At 44.3% G+C, this 18,863-nt stretch overlaps 2 protein-coding genes across 7 annotated transcripts; one reads left to right on the top strand and one right to left on the bottom strand.

Annotated features, from left to right (window-relative positions):
* The first annotated feature begins 502 nt into the window (after positions 1–502).
* rereb (arginine-glutamic acid dipeptide (RE) repeats b) lies at positions 503–13,520 on the top strand. Of its 5 annotated transcripts, none has more exons than XR_015088134.1 (18): positions 506–791; positions 1,625–1,680; positions 2,614–2,738; positions 3,121–3,220; positions 3,303–3,401; positions 3,790–3,870; positions 3,976–4,129; positions 4,213–4,299; positions 4,381–4,574; positions 4,666–4,812; positions 6,269–6,379; positions 6,484–7,601; positions 8,213–8,411; positions 9,034–9,730; positions 10,077–10,217; positions 10,437–10,611; positions 11,243–11,332; positions 13,502–13,520. XR_015088134.1 is itself a non-coding variant. In XM_086040826.1 (18 exons), exons 1-18 carry the CDS (start codon positions 764–766, stop codon positions 11,274–11,276), a joined length of 3,300 nt encoding a protein of 1,099 aa, XP_085896952.1. In that variant the 5' UTR covers positions 507–763; the 3' UTR covers positions 11,277–12,188. The 5 variants fall into 5 exon arrangements, 4 of the variants coding, with proteins under 4 accessions (XP_085896950.1, XP_085896952.1, XP_085896949.1 ...); XM_086040826.1 differs by lacking the exon at positions 13,502–13,520 and having other exon boundaries at positions 507–791; positions 6,484–6,966; positions 7,213–7,601; positions 11,243–12,188; XM_086040824.1 differs by lacking the exon at positions 13,502–13,520 and having other exon boundaries at positions 503–791; positions 4,669–4,812; positions 11,243–12,188.
* perm1b (PPARGC1 and ESRR induced regulator, muscle 1b) lies at positions 13,469–18,794 on the bottom strand. Of its 2 annotated transcripts, XM_086040829.1 has the most exons (4): positions 18,706–18,794; positions 15,130–17,806; positions 14,945–15,061; positions 13,469–13,914 (listed from the first exon to the last, which is right to left on the bottom strand). In XM_086040829.1, exons 2-4 carry the CDS (start codon positions 17,783–17,785, stop codon positions 13,856–13,858), a joined length of 2,832 nt encoding a protein of 943 aa, XP_085896955.1. In that variant the 5' UTR covers positions 17,786–17,806; positions 18,706–18,794; the 3' UTR covers positions 13,469–13,855. The 2 variants fall into 2 exon arrangements, with proteins under 2 accessions (XP_085896955.1, XP_085896953.1); XM_086040827.1 differs by lacking the exon at positions 13,469–13,914 and having other exon boundaries at positions 14,820–15,061.
* Positions 18,795–18,863: the final 69 nt, after the last annotated feature.

The raw sequence follows: 18,863 nt of genomic DNA, 5'->3' as shown, positions 1-18,863 counted from the left end.
GGCGTCGGGCGGAATCCTTCTACCTCCAAAATCATCACTTTTTAAGAGAACCCCAAAACAGCATGTTTGTTCGACCATTGACAATTGCGTCGTCACAGAGCAAGCCATTTTCAACAATTTAGATTGGTCAATAAGTTGTCAAACGTGGACAGTCCAATATTTTTTTTTTTTAACAAATTGTGACCTAGGAGGTTTTGGCCTGATGCCAGCCATATATTACATTCAGATTGTTGTCCAGTAGAGCCAACAGTTACAGCACAGCATTCCGAATTTAAAAAGATAATGTTCACTTTTAATAGAAAGAATACAATATTCTCTAAAATGATGGTGCAATTTGCACTGAATCACTGATATTTATAACACAAATAAAAAAATATGTTGCATTGAGCTTTTATTATCAATGTCCAATTCTGTACATGGACGTCACATAAAACGAAATGCATTTGCGTCCCTGGAAAGCAAATGGCCTGCATCGCATTAGCGCTTTCCATTGCCATTATATCCAGTCCGAATGTGCAAGCGAGGCTGCACGCACAGGCTCAGTTTGTATACACTCGACAAGTTTGAAGGCTGCGCTGTGTGGCGGCTGAGGTCATTGCACTGGAGGAAAAAAAACAGACTCCCTTCGCTACAGCGCCTCCATTTTGAATAGCCATGTAATAGGGGATTGGCATAGTTGGTGTGAGTGCATGTGTGTGTGTGCGCGGCTGTCGCCCCGCTGAGCTGCGTAGTGTCAACAAGCCACAGCCAAACACCCGTCGACATGGACGACCTGTTCAACCCGCGGAGGTAAATACTTGCTTCTTGTTACCCCCCTCTGTATTCTTTGCCTTGTTGTGGACTGGATTGGTTTCGGGTTTTGTGGTGGCGAGCGGCCACTTTGCACGGAGCGCTCGGCGTGTCAGCAGTCACGAAGTTGTGGCTAACGAGCTAGCCAAAATAACAGCCTGGGCGCTAATGTCACGGTCCCTAGCAGCTAGCCAACCGTTTTTTATGCTACAATGCGATACAAATGGCGTCATAGAGTATTTAGCTCACGTCAGCCGCGCTGTATGGCGTTGTGTGTTGATTGCGGATACGACGCGGCTGTTAAAACACAATTTGTGGTTGGTGTGTATTTACATAAGCGAGTCGCCTCACACACACATACACATTCATGACATGTTAAGTGCATGCTAACGTTGAGAAGCAATATTGAGCGCCCGCTTGACTTGGGCTGAGGGCCGACGCGTTTGGAAGCACACAACAAGCTTCTGTTCGTGTAATGGTGACTCCAGTTGTAGTGCGAGAATTAACAGCCAGTGTGCGTGATTGATTGACAGGCCTTCGCGGCAGCTGGCGTCAGGTTTCGCCTGGCCTAATGTCAGGGAACGTCAGCAGGGCGCGGCTACCATTGGCTGACACCGACGTGTGGGCGGGGCGCCGCGTTTTAACGAGATCACCGAGCAGATGAAGCTGAGATAATCAGCTGAGAGCTGCGATCGCGCTCCGTGCGACATTAATTCCCGTGATTTCTCCTTGCTCTTCTTAATAGATGTGGCACTGTGATGCAAACGTATTGATTAACAGTTACACCCAATTTTTAAAATTGTATTTATTTATTATTATTATTCTGTTTACATGTCTTCTAGGAGCTTGAACAGCACTCAAGGCGAGATAAGAGTGGGACCAAGTCATCAGGTAAACTATGGCTGTTTTGGAAATAACTCCACATACAGTGGTGCCTTGAGACACAATACATTCTTCCCATTTAAATGAATGTAATGGTATTATTCTGCCGACCCCCCCCCCCCAAAAAAGCTTTAAGCGACTGTGCACTTACTGTACATAATAGTCCATATCAAACTCTATAATTTAAAACATGGATTAAACTTAGTGCGCTGGCCTGCGTATTTCGTGCTTGTTGTTTAATATTGAAAACATTTCATTGAGTTACTGTAATATTTTTGAATGATTAAACATTAGAGCGGGTCACATTGACCATGAACGTTGTTAGGCAACGAGGTGGTTAAATAATATCCATCATCTTTTCATTCTTTTGTGACACGCTTTGTAGTAGTTTTTAACGTGACAAACTCTTTGATCACTCACAGGCTGCTTGTAACGTTCAAAATTCCAGAGGTCCACCATATTCACAAGCATCCACATTGTTTTTGATTCATGGTGCTCTCATCCAAAAGAGACTTTGCTGGCCATAGTTGATGTTTTCATAGTTGACAACAAATGGCGTCGCTGGCTTTGCTTGTAAGGATCCCCCTTGACGACACATCACATTGACTTAACTAAGACTTGCCCTCTCTCCCGGCTTTAAAGGTAGAAAGACGCAACAGCGTTCCTGGCTCAAGTGGTAGAAACGCGGTTATGCGATAGAAAAATCTCACGGCACACCACCGAGCACTGGTTATATTGTGCACATACCGAATGAAGTACAGTGTTAAAGTGATTTTAATACCACTATTGAAACATACAGCACATGTCAAGTTCATGTTAGTTATAGTTAATATTTTTCTACAACCCTTAACATTTTTGTCCATTTGTCCATCACAATTCATCAAGTGTATGGTCTGTTAGCAGGTTTTTACTCTATTCTGTTTTGTTGCTGATGTATTGCAGGCAAAGCTTCCTGAGCTGCAGCCTCGGCCTGCGCCAGCTTCCCATTCTCAGACGGAGAGTGAGGAGCTTATGTGGACGCCTGGCGTGAATGACTGCGACCTTCTCATGTACCTGCGAGCTGCCAGGTCAGTGTCACCGACACTATTGATTATAATGAACTTACTTTAGTGAACTTGAGCCATCCCAAGGCTCATGCTAGAGTTCTTACTGCCTGTAAATACTTAATCTTTTTCAGCTGCGAGGCCACGGCTGGCATTCATACTAAAGAAACCGCGCACTTACTGTACATAATAGTCCATTTCAAAATTGTTTGAATTTTTTATCCTCTCATTTCACACTGTTATCCCGTAATACAGAAAGTTAGTCCAATCCAGCGCAAGGAGGAACTCATCTGTATTTTAAATAACATACATTTTATCCTTGGTGGGACAGGTAAAAAAACCAAAATCTTGTTGTAGTAGCTTGGGTCAAAAATGACAACCATCTGCATCATATTTGTTTTCCAAGGAGCATGGCGGCCTTTGCGGGTATGTGTGATGGAGGCTCCACAGAGGACGGATGCTTAGCCGCCTCTCGTGACGATACAACACTCAACGCTCTCAACATGGTAGAGAGCTCAACTTGTATTTATCGTTATCATCATGTACTACTTACAGATGACTTACTGTTGAACTGCATATTCCTCCCAGTTACATGCAAGTCATTATGATGCTGCAAAAGCTCTCCAGCGTCTGGTGAAGAAGCCTCTGCCAAGGCTTATTGAGAAGTGCTGGTCTGAAGATGATGTGGTGGGTTACAGCTGATTACTACCGCTATAATTTTGCTACAGTCATGTCTTTTTATATAAGTAAGCTTTAAGGTAAAACGCATATTGTCGCATCTTGTGAAAAATTTGTTTTTTTCTTGTTGTAATTTGGTAATTTTTTAAATTTTCACCTTAATGGGATATCTCCAATGCAGAAACCCTATTCATGTACATAGAAAAAAAAAAAAAGGATATAATTGTTTTTCCACAGGACATCAACGATATGAAGAGGTCATATGAGACCTACTACAAAGCTGTCATAATTTTTAAGTAGCACTTTTTTAAAACAACAATGGAGAAGTAGCAGAGAATCTTTTTTAAAACAGATCATATTCGTTATCTCATTTAAGTATGATTATCTCACTTTTCAGAAACGCTTCATTAAAGGCCTCAGACAGTATGGAAAGAATTTTTTCCGGATTCGAAAAGACTTCTTGCCTAGCAAAAAGACTGTAAGTGAACATTTTAAGAAAACACCCAAGTTCTAAGACAAATTCAGTCTGGCTGATAGCATCCTTACTCAAAAAACAAAATAAATCTGGCATTTGAATCACCAGGGAGAGCTGATCACCTTCTATTACCACTGGAAGAAAACTCCCGAGGCTGCAGGAACGCGAGCTTATCGACAACAACGCAGGCAGCCGTCGTCTCGAAAGGCAAAGACTCGCTCTGCTGCTGCTCCCGTGAGCGCCCCGTCTCGAAATTACTCTGGTGAGCGTGTGTGCGTTACCCCTCTCTTTCTCCATTCATGCAAAAGTTGGAGTTTGCCTCATACTGTAGCTTTTCTTCTCCAGTGGATGCAAGTTCAGCCAGTGAGGACGAACTTGACAGTGAAGATAGTGAACAGGAAGTTAAGAGCTGCAGCCATTGCGGTACAACACGTGCGTATGACTTATGTTTGGAAAGAGGGCAGTCTTGATTTACATTTTCACTTTTGTTAAGGGTGTATTTTCCACAAACAGGTTCTAAGGATTGGCATCAAGGAGGAAGATACAACCCTTTGCTATGTACAACCTGCCGCACGTATGAAAACAAGCACGGCTTTCTGCCCGCGGCACAGAAGTCTTCAGGCACGTCATTCATGTTTAAACCTGTGAAAGGGGAAGAGGAGGGGAACAGTAAACATGGCATGAGGACACGGCGAAGCAGAGCACCTGTAAGCATAAACGTTTACATGCAGGTGACAGTGGAAGTAAACTGCTCATTTAGTAACGTAACCTGAGAGAATTTTTTTGTTGCACATACAGCAGTTGTCGTCTTTAAGAAGCGGCCACAGGAGACTCACTGGCTCACCCACTACCGAGGATCAGCAGTCCACTACCCAGAATTCCCAGACTGCGACTAGAGCATCTACCATAGACAATAAGAATGACTCCACGAAGAAGAATAACAAGGTAAATACATCTTGGGAATGAAGCAGTCAAAGTTAATAAGCATGCCACTGAAATGTATAGGAGGGTGCCTTGAGCTACGAGTTTGATTCGTTCATTTATATTAAAAAAAAAAAAAAATAATAATAATAATATGTATATATATATATATATATATATATATATATATATATATATATATACATACATACACAGTATATATATTTTTGGGAAAAAAAATGAAAAACCTTGGATTATTAACAGTAGCAGCACAGAACATATGTGGAGTAAACGAGATTGTCTTATTTTACATTTCCAATCAATGACATCATTGATTGATTGGAAAATTATGACATTACAACGATCATCTATTTTGCATACAATGCAGAATATCTGCCAATCCGATATGAACTGTGTAAAGTCTACTATCATACTCACGCTAAAGACGAATTAAAACTATTTGAATTAAAATAAAATAAAAATGAATTAAAAGTAACTATCAAAAACTATTATCACCCTGAGTAATACACATACATATGCCATGGCATCCATTTTGTCTTCTCGTTTTAGGTTTCTTTTAACACTAGAACGGCCAGGTTTTTTTTTTTACAGCAACTATTGAACCACGAATCTCAGTGATATTTGACAAACAACTCTGCTGGCTAAAATTAGGCAACTTTCACTTGTAAATTGGCCATTACCTGCCAAAGCAGCAGGGAGTATGGCGATGTGACATAGTCAAATGTAAAGCAGAAAAGTCAAATGACAGGCTTCTGGGCATTCTCTTAAAGTAGTCGCGACTCACAACTACCATTTCATTTATTGGTAGGCATTATTGAAATAACTCATATGTATGTGCTGATTTTAGATGTGTTTTATTCTGACATTGTCAATGGTGTAATTACCGTATTTTCCCGACTATAAGCCGTGACTTTTTTCCTAGATTTTGAGCCAAGCGTCTTATAGTCAGGTGCGGCTATTCTGTGGATTTTGCTTCCACCACTCTGGGCGCTCTAACCGGAACGACAGTACAATTCAATACAATACATTTCCCATTAACCCTTTTTTATTTATTTATTTATATATATATATATGTATATATATGTATATATATATATATATATATATATATATATTTTTTTTTTTTTTTTTTTTTTTTTTCCAAAATGTTTTAAAAATAGAGTGGGTGCGGCTTATATAACGGAGCGGCTTATAGCCCGGAAAATACGGGTAAGCTTTTAAGGCAGGTAGCAAAGTTAGCATGTCTACTAAGTTTACAATGCCACCACACTGGTTTTTTACATTAATGAAACTCGCTCATGAAAGATGAGACCAAAACTCCATGTTCATTGTTCAATAGCATGTGGCTATTTTGCGATACACAGAAGAGAATACAGGCACGTTTGTACAGTCACAGCTTGATCGGATTCTGATTTGAAAGCTTGAAACAACTGATATGAGTATTCCATTCATTTTCCAGAAGGTGAAAGAAGAGGCAGCCGCACCAAAAACAATGAAACGGGTCAGGGAGTGTCCTCCTCAGGAGCCTAACGAGCCTGAGAAAGTCAAACCCAAAAGGCCAAAGACTCAGGTAAGTAAAAATCAGCAAACAGGTGGAAACCTTGAACCCTTTCTGTAGTAGCTGTTAGCTGCGTGTCACGTGTGTCAAACATCCATTTTCTTGGGTCGCCCTAGGAGCTGCAGGATTCCCGTTCCGAGGTGGAGGCCGAGGTGGAGGAGGAGAGCTCCTCAGAAAGCCGCAGTGCTCAGGACGACGGCAGCAGTGACACCAAAGACATCGATCAGGACAACCGCAGCTCCTCCCCCAGCATTCCCAGCCCTCAGCAGGGCAACGAGAGCGACTCCGACTCTTCTGCCCAACCGAGCGCTGTCCCACCGGAGCCCGCAGCCCCGCCGGCCGCCCAGGCTGACGCAGCGGCCCCGCAGGCCCCTCCCTCTCAGGGCCCAGCTGTCATTGCACCGCAAAGCACTGCCACTTCTGGCTCACCTCCTAGCCCGCCCCCTCCGTCTCCAGACCCGCCTCAGCCTGCTGCTGCGGAGTCCTCTGCCAATTTGGGCGCGAGCAACCGCCCACCGCCTGCCCCGCATTCTCTCTGTGGTGCACCGCCACTTCCACCCACAGTGGGGCAGGACTCTCCTCTCGCGTCTGCATTTCAGGTGCCACCTGCTCTCAGCTCGGTGTCCTCCCAGCTGCCACCAACCCAGAGACCCCCACCCTTCTTTAGGGAGTCACAGCTGCCCCAGCCTCCTCTTTCTGGCCCCCAAATCAAGCCTCCTCCCACCACCCCGATTCAACCTTCCCACAAACAGATACCACACCAGCCTGCTCCACCCTTCCCCCAGATGCCCTCCAACCTTCCTCCTCCACCTGCTCTAAAACCTCTCAACTCTCTGCCCAATCAGCATCCTCCAGGCGCTCTCCCTCCACCTCTTCAGCTCATGCCCCAGCCTTTGGCCGTGCAGACGCTTTCCGGCCAGCTTCCGGTGATTTCTCAGGCGCACTCTCACCCTGGAAAGAGTACCAGTTCCCCTCGTCCGGCCGGCGCATCCTCGCAGGCTCTCCCCTCCGCCACTTCAGCCTCAGTTGGCCCCGTCCCCAGCCTGCAGCCGTCCTTCCCTCCTGTCGGGCTGAGATCATCGCCCAGCGCCACAGCGGGAGCGCCTCAAATCCAAATCAAAGAGGAGCCGCTGGATGAGATGGAGGAAGCGGCGAGCCCACCGTCTCCAGTTCGCAGCCCTTCGCCAGAGCCCACCGTCATCAACATGGCGAGCCACGCCAGCCAGTCTGCACGGTGTGTCTTTACTTTCTCCACGGTCCGTAAAATGTGGCTGAACATGTGTTTCCTCTTTTGAATGAATGTTTATACGTAAAATGTTTCTCAAGAACCTCAACACAGTTTTAATTGAGTGTTACGCACATACAAAAAGGTCAAACACAAAAGCAAAATGTCTTGCTTGCAGCAATTGCCTTATTACACAGGGAGCATGCTGTATATCCTCTCAACATGGCATCAAGAACACTTGCACAGTCTAGTGAGTTCGAATGCAAGTGCTGTATCAAAAACTGCCTTAAAACAGTTCATGACACAGCTTAGACGACTTTCTGATCCAGTATTTTGTGTAGCAAACGAGGACAATTGATAGTGTGGGTGTTTCATTTTCATGCAGTTGACATCGGATCGATTCTTACTGAATGCACAATTCAAAATGTCTGAAAATGTTGACTGGCGACAGCTCCGGGGTGTAGTTTGCTTTTGGATGGATAGATGGATCTACCCAAAGGAGCGTACACAGTTTGCCCAAATGCAGCAAGAGCCAGAATGCCTAAAGTAACAATACAATTCTGTAGGACCAAAAGAAAACACGCCAATACTAACGAGTACGCCTTTCTCGTTGGTAACAGGTTCATCAAACACCTGGATCGCGGTTACAACTCCTGCGCTCGGACAGACCTGTTCTTCACACCGCTGTCCTCCTCCAAGCTGGCCAAGAAAAGGGAGGAGGCCCTGGAGAAGTCTCGGAGAGAGGCGGAGCTCAGCACTCGGCAAGAGCGCGAACGGGAGAAGGAGCGGGAACGAGAAAAGGAAGCAGACAGAAACGCTGTAAGTAAAATGGTACATTCATTCTTCAGCGTCTGTTTGTCTGTCACCACGGGTGAAAAGTACCTAAGTAGAAATACAAATTTTTACATTTTGTCCCTTCATTTGAAAGCAAAAGACAATAAAACAGATAACAGCAACATGGAAGAACGTAAACCAGAGAGCACTGATTTTGACAGCAACAGATTTCCACATCCCTGGCCTTATTTAAGAGAGTTGTACGATTTAATTGGCTGGACGATTTAATCGACCGATATTAGCTCTATTAAAAGCTTCCAAAATTGGCAACATAAGACAGATAATGACATTCAAACGTTCCTAAGTCATCCACAAAAATGGGCAGATTTGTTTATTGTATATATTTTTTTTGCATTTTTTTTTCTCTGTTGTGAAGTTGAATTAACACCCAAGGGCAAAGTATTGAAAAACAAGTTAACTATTCTGCCTGAAATCCATAGCCATAGACACCCAACAAATATGACATTAATGATTTATTTATTTGATTAATAGGCCAATTAAGCAATTATCTGAATTTTGGTATGACAAATATCGAAATGGGCATCGGCCTCAAAAAATACTTAGCAGTCGGGCCCTACATTTAGCTTACAATATCTTTTGTTTACAGCGAGCCTGCAGCTCCTCGCACGACAGTCGCATGAACGAGGCCCAGGTGGCCGCTCACGGGCGCCCCGTGTACGAGCAGCCGCCAACCACTGTCGCTGCAGTGCCGCCCTACATCGGCCCCGATACGCCAGCCCTCCGCACCCTGAGCGAATACGCCCGACCCCATGTCATGTCCCCCACCAACCGCAACCACCCGTTCTATGTGTCTCTGAGTCCCGGCGACCCCATGCTGGCCTACCACATGCCCGGCCTGTACAGTGCCGAGCCCAGCCTGAGAGAGCGCGAGCTGCGGAACCTCCGCGAGAGAGAGCTCCGCGAGAGGATGAAGCCGGGCTTCGAGGTCAAGCCCCCTGACCTGGAAACCTTGCACCCCTCGGCCAACCCCATGGAGCACTACGTCAGGCACGGGGCCCTGGCTCTGCCCCACATCCCCGGACCTCCTCACCACTTCGCACCCTTTCACCCGGGGCTCAACCATCTGGAGCGGGAGAGGATGGTGCTGGCCGGTACTCAGCTGCGCCCGGAGCTGAGCTACGCCGAGCGGCTCACCGCCGAGCGACTGCACGCTGAGAGGATGGCGTCCGTGGCGCCGGATCAGGCAGCCAGGCTGCAGATGCTCAACGTGACGCCGCATCATCACCAACACTCGCACATCCACTCTCACCTCCACCTGCACCAGCAGGACCCCCTCGGTCAAGGTGAGTGCTTGGACCATTTCACCATGATGTCAAACGTACTTCCAGCTGGAAGAAGATTCAATGTTATCTTCCTCATTCACAGGCTAAACGGCGTAATTTGGGCTTTTTTTTTTTTTTTTAAGGAAATGGGGGGAAAAAAAATCTTTGGGAGAACCCCAAACAGCACGTTTTTGACATCGGTTTTACAAAGTAGTTCAGGGCAGCGGTAGTCAATCCTTTTCTTCAACCTGAAAGTTCCTTGGTGTCTATTGTTTACAAACATTATGAAAAGATCCATAGACTTGATGGAAAGTCTTTCATCAAGTGGTGTAAGGATATGGGTTTACATTTCATGTTCATTCACCAGGTACAGGCCCGCACCCTCTGGTGGACCCATTGGCAAATGGACCACGTCTGGCCCGCTTCCCCTTCCCCGGAGGCCCTATCCCTAACCCTTTGCTGGCTGACCTTCCACATGACCACGAGATGCTGCGCCACCCTTTGTTCGGTATGTCTTTTGGATCGCCAGTCTTAGTGCTCCATGCATCGAATTCCCTCGAATGTTCATTTTTGTTTCTGTATTCATATTTAAATATGGGACAGCATATTGTTATAGTGGTTAGCGTGTCTGTCTCACAGTTCTGAGGTTCTGGGACCTAATCTAAGTTCAAAACACTGGACTGCTGCCTTATCGTGGGTCACGATGTGGTCTTTGTGCTCTCCGTAGGGGCTGCATATCCCCGAGAGCTCCAAGGTCCGATTCCACAGATGTCAGCCGCGCACCAGCTCCAGGCCATGCATGTTCAGTCGGCAGAGCTGCAGAGGATGGCCATGGAGCAGCAGTGGCTGCACGGACATCACCTGCATGGAGGCCCCCTGCCCAGCCAGGAAGATTACTACAGGTGAGGACTTTAAATCCTGAAAAACTCTTGTCGATGGTCAATCCAAGACAAACTGTCATACAGTGGTACCTCACGTTACGACTTTAATGTCGTTCAGTGACCAAGATTGTCATTCAATTTCATCGGACCGTGGAACCTCGATTTAACTGACTAATTGGGGGCAGGGGATCCTTTAGAGGCGATTGTCAGTCAAATGGAAAGTACTTTTTTGGGGGGTCTAAAAACACCCAGCACAGGAGTGGACTGAACAATATTTTCTGTAAGTTAGAATTTTCATCAATTAATTGAAATGAATTGAAATGTTTACATTTCATTGTGAGCATCTGGCAGTTTTTGCCAGTGTGTTCATTTAGTATTTGTGTGAGTGACTGTTTGGCTGTTCTAACGTGCATCGGTCACCGTGGCTCTCCTTGCCCACAAGCAAAATGACATTACAGTGCCGGATTTGCTCTTTTTTTTTTTTCTCTTCACTTGACAGCAGCATTTCCGAAGTGTACTTGTACATCAAATGTTGGCAAGTGAGGACTCGTAACTATAAAAGCACACAAAAAAAGTCGCAGTCCGTAAATCACGGTGTACTCTATAGCAAGTGATTCACATTCATCCACATTATTTTCCTGTTTCTGCACAGCCGTCTGAAGAAAGAAGGTGACAAGCCATCGTGAGATCCCATGTGGCGCCTTCGTCTGAAAAGCCTGTACTTAACACCCAGTAGAATACTGTAAGAGAGTATTTGTGTGTCTTTGTTTTCATATATTTGACAACATTTTTGTGTATCAATATGCACATTCCTTCTTCAGCACTTCACAGGCCTGCTAAAGTCTGGCTATGTTTTTCACAAGACTTTATACTTGTTTTCGGTACAATCTCACACATTCACGTGAGATTTCAAGAGTGATGGACTTTCACCAACTTAACTGTTTAACAGTTTCATATGCAACGCAACTTTGCTAAAACAGCCCTTCGAAGATGTGGAAACAGACTTTGGCGTGACCTTCAAATATATTATCGTGTATAGATGATGATTCCTTGTACAGAATTGCATTTAAACCAGTGATTGAATGAGTGTTAACGACCGAGCATGACTCAAACTAGAGTAGCAAGTGGCATTGTCTTGTTTAGACTTTAAACAAATAGTAGAGGTTGGTTTTACTCTAATTATGCGAAATATTTGTCTAAATCCTAAAGTTTTATATATCAAGATATCTTTTCACAATATGACCTAAGCTTTATTCACTCCTTTTTGAGCCTGTAAATATTGAATGTTCACAATATTCTATATGAATGAGTACCATTAGTTGTAGATGTGTAACCCTTGTTTAAACAGGAAACCTTAAACTGTAACACTATATAATATCAGAAGTGATATAATTATTAATTGGAACTGGATCTGTGCCCACAGGTTTTTCGTGGATTGATGCATTTACATCTATTTGATACAAATAAGAGAATTGGAGACAAACTAAATATTGACAGTAAAAAAAAACAAAAAAAAAAGCCTTGAAATTTAATATTTATGTGTATCCTATAAACTCTGTTCATTGCATATTTATTTCAATAAATATTCTGCAATGACACCTTACGTTCTGAAGTGCTTTCACGTGGAAATGGAACCGCTTGTGGCAAATTAAGTACACATCACTCAACTCCAGTTGTGTCCAATGAAATGCTTTCATAGGCAGCCCTCCACTGCATTGGGATTAGATTAGATTCTCTCGCAAAACATTCATTTTGTCTAAATGAAGCCCTTTAACTCTTTTCAACAAGGATCCTTGGCGCCGACATGTTAGAAGTTGGTGGCAAAGCATCACTTTAGTTTAAATAACTCTGCTTATTGCCACCAAGATGGAGCATTGTCAACTCAATTCATAGTTCCTTGGATGTCACAAAATGGCAGCAGGAAAACCGCAGGAAAACGCGACCCAGATCGGGGGTTTTCATTTTGCCCATATTTTTTTAATGACAATCTGAGCATCTCATTTCAGAATCTTTTCAAATACAACCTGGGCCACTTTCATATGTGGTCCTGGATCGGATACTTATCGGATTTTTTGCAATGCGACTGCAGTCAGAACCGCTAGGTCACATATACCGGTATCCGATATTGACGTTATCCTCAGCCCAAAATGCGCAACGCGCGGGTGGAGGTAAAGTGCTGGTAGCGGGAGACTGAATCTGCAAAGTTGTTTTGAGTAACAGTATTGACTTTATATTTGTCTTTAATTTAATCCCACTTGAAACATGAAGCATAAAGTGGACATTTATGGTGATAGTAATTCAGCCACGGTTCAGATCAAGTTAATTTTTTACGCACGGTTATGACGTGATGTCATCTTTAGTGACGTCTCCATGAAATGAGATCGAAAGTCCTTGCCTCATCATTTCCCCCAAATACTGTATTTCTACCTCCAACCTCCCAAGCGCACCACTGTAGAAATGCCCCGCCACGCTGGACCACATTTACTTCCGTAAACCCGACGTCGTGAGTGACATTTACCCAGGTTGCATGTTCTCTGCGTTCCTGCATGTGTTTCCTCCAGTTACTCCGGCTTCCTCCCAGGTTCCAAAGATTAATTTGGGGATGCTGAAGAATCTAAAATTGTCCATAATCTGGGTGAATGGTTGATTGTCTCGTTACGCAATTGCGATTGACTGGTGACCATGCAGGGTGTTAATGTCAGTCTTGCCTCTTGCCAAAAGTCAGCTGGAAGAATGGATGTACAGACAGAAATTAACTTTTTAAATATGCTGCGTTAAGAACAGTATGTACCTTTTCTATTTCAAGGTAAGTGATCACAATATTGAACACAGACTCCCGTTGCATTAGTTTCCTTTTATTTTTCAAAAATATGCTGCACGCTTACTTAACCAGTATCTTTCACACGTTCAGGCTTTCATCGTTCGGTCCGTCTTCGATTGAGCCATCCTGCTTGGCGGGAAAACTACCGTAGCCATCGCTAAACTACAGCTGCTCAATAATGGTCCAGGTATTAACAGTTTACTTGGCTAATGGATAGAATTGTGCAAATTGCAGGCTAAACTTGGTTTCATCACATGAAACAACACGCACACAAAAACATTGTATATTAGTCCATTTTTTGCACTTACTCCGCAAATCGTAAATCACCACTGCTTTGATTGTAAATTAAATGTAATCAATATATTTTATGAATGGACCCATGAGTAACTGACTGGAAATGACATTTACTGTAATTACATATGGTATGTTGAGGATTCTAAATCTTCACTTGACCTGTCGCAGGTACTGGATCGCTGATAGTGCGCTCACGTTGGCAAGCAGAGCTAGAAAAGAGATTGTACATTTGATTATATTGAAAATACTTGCACCTTTCCTGATTTCAATTTTTATTTTCTTTTACATATTAATCACACTTAAAGTCTCATATCGTCAAACCAATTTCAATATCTCACAAAGACAACCAAAGAAAATATAAAATGAAAAAAAAATCCAAATTGATCTGGTCCTAGGTGATCAAGTAATTTGCCCCGAACCAAATAACTGGTTGTGCCACCTTTGGCAGTAAAAACTGATTTCAATCACTTTGTGTTCTTGAATTTCTTTGGTTTGCGGCATGATGCATTTATTTGAGATCTCAGAGCCTTCACTTTGTCTGACAGCTATTATTTAAGTGATACTCAATGTGATGCCACGGCATCAGTTAGTGTGATTTTTGTTTTTGTTTTTAATGAAATCAGGAAGGGGGCACTGTAGATGCACACCCATGGGCCAAATCATTAACTCATTCACTGGCAGACATTTTCAGACCCTCTTTTACACTAACGTTTAAAAACATTTAAAAAAAAATATATGAAGCAGTTCCTGGGATTGAATGGCTAGACTGTGAAAAGACAAGTAAATTCGTCAATGGCAGTGAATGAGTTAAAAGGGAAGTCAAAGTCAAAAATCTTTACAATAACACGTTCTTTGCACCCCCACTAGTCGAGACACGGCATTCTAATTAAAAAGTACATTTGTGGAAGACCAATTAAGCATAAAAACCCACCCGTTTTTGTCCATCTCAGGGGGCGGCCATTTTGCCACGTGCTGTCGACTTGAAAAGAACATCATAGTGTTTAAGAGATCAGGTAACGACTGATCACGGCTCATCTGTTTTCTGGGTTTGGTCGTGTGACGTTCGCAAGGTGAGACCTTTGGAATTGTGATGTCCTTTTCAGTTGACGGCTAACAGACGACAAAGTGGATTTTACTGCTTAATTCAGATTCCACAAAAAAACGAGCTGGACAGTACAGCTCTCATTCGATTGAGCAGGTGTAGCGAAGTCAAATAGAAAATGAAGGAACGGTTCCTACCTGCTTTCCAGGCATCAGCAGACTCTGGATCTGATGATGTCAGTACCCAGGAGGCAAACGCGATGCAGACCATACACATGTCAGACTGCTGCAGCGCAGACAAGACGCCCACTCTCACTAGAGGAAGCATTTATTATTCATGTTGTTTATTTTGCCACATTAATTTCCCCATCTGCTAGGATTACCTGGTCTCGGTATCGTTTCCACAATCCTCTGCTGCTCGGGTACTTGAGGAGGGACTCCTCCCACCGTGCGAACAACAATACCGTCCTCCTCACTTTGGGCCGGGAGCTTCCACCCATCAGACCTTCTGCACCAGATGCTGCTTTTGTCTTGGAGGCGGATTTTACCGAATGGCAGTAAGGTCTTCCCACTTTGAGATTCAGCCACCCGAAGAGCGTGCGAGACAATTCGGATAGGCGAAATGACGTCCTCTTCCAAGAAGTCTACACTTAAAAACGGATAATTCCGTTCGGGGAGGGTGAGTTCTCTGACGGTCGGATGTGAGCAGGAGAAGATCGGGATGGGTTTCCACTTGTGGCTCTGGGTTGGTAATAATGTTTTATGTTCACATGTAAAAATGTTATCGTCACATTCTGGAGCAGATGAGATGCCCTCGTGTAAATGTGACTCCAAAGATGAATCCTCCGTGTTGAGAGCTCGTACATTCTGCACACTTTTGTTTTTCGTCATCCTTCTGGGCATTGGGGTTTGTCCTACGGAGTCCTCGGCTGGTACCGGGGTCTGGCTCCTGGTTTCCTCTTCCTCTTCCTGCTGGGTTTTGCTGTTCAGATCAGGACTGGGGTTCCTACTAATACCCAAAAATTGCCAATAGTCTTCTTCAAAGTCACTCACAGAGAAATCCCAGCTGGATCTGTCCGCCTTGGAGTCGTCCGGCTGCGTGAAATAGTCCGAGTCAGCAGCGTCAGAGACATCCGTGAGGCCTCCATCTGTCAAATGATGCTCCTCTGCGTCCACTTGAGAGCTGTTTTGTGACGGGGCGTCGGACATCTCCGCGGGAGGTGGACTTCTTGCCATCCTCAGCTGTAAAATGTCATTGATGGTTAATTTTTCCATTTCATTCCAGAAGGCCGAGATGGCGTAAACGCACGGCGTTCGGCCCGCAGACCGGGCGTACGCTTCCGGGCTGTCGGCCACTGGGGTGACAATGACGTCAGGAACCGACCGAGGACCGTCAACACCACATGTTGTAAGGTGAGGTTCTGTTTGGACACTGGGCAGATCCACGTTCTGCTGGGTGGAGCTCACAACTGGAGGTGTGACACCTCTTTGGCCAGTCGATGGAAATGCCCACGTGGGCTCAACAAAAGCTTGGTTACCAGAACCTTCACAGTTGGGATCTGATTCTCTGCCCTGCAAATTCCCATCACCAGAACTCTGAAATGGATCACAGCTGCGTGATAATGATGATGATGAGTAGGACGGGCACTCTATTGGTTGGTTTTCAACTGAATCCTCCTCAAAGACATCCCGAGCCAATGATTCCAAAGCCAAGAGATACGTTTCGGAGCCGGAACTATGAAGTGTGAAGGACTCAACACTGTCCTCAAACTCTTCTGAGTCCGCCCTCTCCAAGTGAAAGATTTCATGTTGGGTGCCTTCTTTATCGTCTTCCGTTATATCACCAATATGCGGGTTTCCTTCAGTATCGTTTTGCATCGTACACTCATCGTGTAAGGTTCCTTTTCTGTTGTTTTGCACTCCATCGTCGCCGTTTAGGGTTTCTTCTACGTTATCTTGTGCGGTATGATCTTCATATGAGGTTGCTTCGCTATTGTTTCGCGTTATATCATCGCCATTCAGGGTTTCTGCTATTTTGTCTTGCCACATGGTATCACCTTCGTGTACGGTTCCTTCTCTATTGTTCTGGAGGATTCCGTCTCCATAGCTAAGTACTGTATCATCACCACGCCGTCTTACTTCTCTCCCGTCATGCTGCATTTCACCATCACGTCGGGTTTTCATTCTATCGCCACCGTACAGGGTTCCTCCTCTATCGTTTTGCACTATATCAACATGCGGGGTTCTTTCTTGGTTGTTTTGCTTTGTATCTTCGTCACCCATTGTTGCTTCTTCACAGTTTTGCTTTAGATCTTCACCACGCCGGGGTCTTTGTCCATGGTTTTGTTCTATATCACCATCATGCCCGGTTTTCTTACAATTAAGCCCGATCTGTTCTTTACTTCTGTTTTGATTTGGTATCGCATTGATATTTTTATTTGCCTCGCTTTCATCGTGTTGAGGTTCCCACCTGGGCCTGCACGAGTTTGTTCTTAGTTGAGTTTTCTTCTGCTTTGGAGTTGCACAGGCCCGGCGTGGCCCTGGTCTGTCATTCAGCGACAGTGTCACAAACCAGCGCTCTTTCTCCTCTCTCGGGGGAACTTTGTTGCCATCCTCAGCCTGACGCCTCACCTTTGTTTCCCGCTCGGTTGGCGGTGACCTAGCGACGTCATTGACTACGGCCTCCAGTGTCCGTATGATGCTTTTTTTGGTCTCTTCCGGGATGCGTTCTTCTGTCACGTGTACCTCCTTTCTGAGAAGAGGGATTCCTGTATCGTTACATATTTGGGCCTTATCATCCTCAGCTGTATCTCCTTCTCGTGTTCCTATGATACCCTGAATGAGGTCCACCTTAACACAAGCTGTAATATTTTCATCTAAGCTCTGCAGGGACTTAGTGGCTGCAACTAAGCGGCATGGACAACGGAGGCCATCGGGGCAGGCGAGCAGAGGTTGCGGCACACAGCACTCCTCGCTCTCCTGGTAGAAGTTGGACCAGTCCCGCTCGGCAATGCGCATGCTGTGTTCCAAGTCATCCATTCTGACAGCTCACATGCTTTCCTGGGAGCAGAAATGGCAACACTAAGGTCAGTGTGCAAGTGTTTATGTTGCCCATTTGTCCTCTTGTATCCTTGATAGCTTTGAACCGTCCAGGCAGCAACATGTTTGTGCTAAATATAAGGCACTTGTATAGCTGTCATTTGGAGGCTATATTGTCCCAAGTGAAGATTTGTATATCGGCACTGTCATGTGAAAAACACTCATGTCCATTTTTTGCAATTTTCAAATTTTTACGTGAATAGTGTTTCCGCGTTACAGACATCGCATTGTGATTTAAAAAAAAAAAAAATTTCCACAAAATTGGACAAAAGTGTTTTCACAGGACAGCGACGATATGGAGCTTATTCCAGTCACAACATTAGGCAAACCAACAGGGAAATAATATTAGATACATTTACGGCACTGCATGGACCACAATGAAACCTTTTAGACTGTTTTAATTGTTGATGCACCTTTTTTTCACCAAATCTTATATATATCGAAAATGTACTTCATACTATGGCTAAATGTATGTGATAAATGGAGACAATAGGAGTCCCATATGAGTATCAAAGCCCTCTTCGCAGACCACCAAACACTTGACTGTCATGCTTGTTGAAGTGAGATCAAATGACTCCACAATATCAGCTTACAAAATAAAGTCACATGTGGATACAAAGCCAATTGGGTAGATATACATTTTCATTTAGCCGTATTTGTCAGTGTTGTACTGTTCGTAAATCATATCAAAGTACTCAACTAGTGACTCATTTTCTTAAGGCGCACATTAGTTAGTTAGCATTTACCACTTTCTCTGTTAGTTATCTATCTGTCTAATTGTGCTTGTAATGAAATGCGCTATATAAAAAAAAATTGTATTGTATTGGTTGAATTCACCAATACTATTTGAGGCCGCATACCTGCAAGAAGACAAGGACAAACGTTCCAGTCTGAAGTCTCCTGCAGGAAAATGTCCCGTTGTCTGGCGACCTCACGTATGTCAGACGTGTACCCTGTACTACTCTATAAATAGACTACGTTCAGTCACATGGAGCTGCTGCTGCTGGTGAACATGTCC

The sequence above is a fragment of the Filicampus tigris genome, chromosome 9 (assembly GCF_054856515.1).
Source record: "Filicampus tigris isolate MCC_2025a chromosome 9, RoL_Ftig_1.0, whole genome shotgun sequence".
NCBI lineage: Eukaryota > Metazoa > Chordata > Actinopteri > Syngnathiformes > Syngnathidae > Filicampus > Filicampus tigris.
The sequence above is the reverse complement of the archived record's forward strand: the minus strand, read 5'-3'. Positions and strand labels throughout refer to the sequence as shown.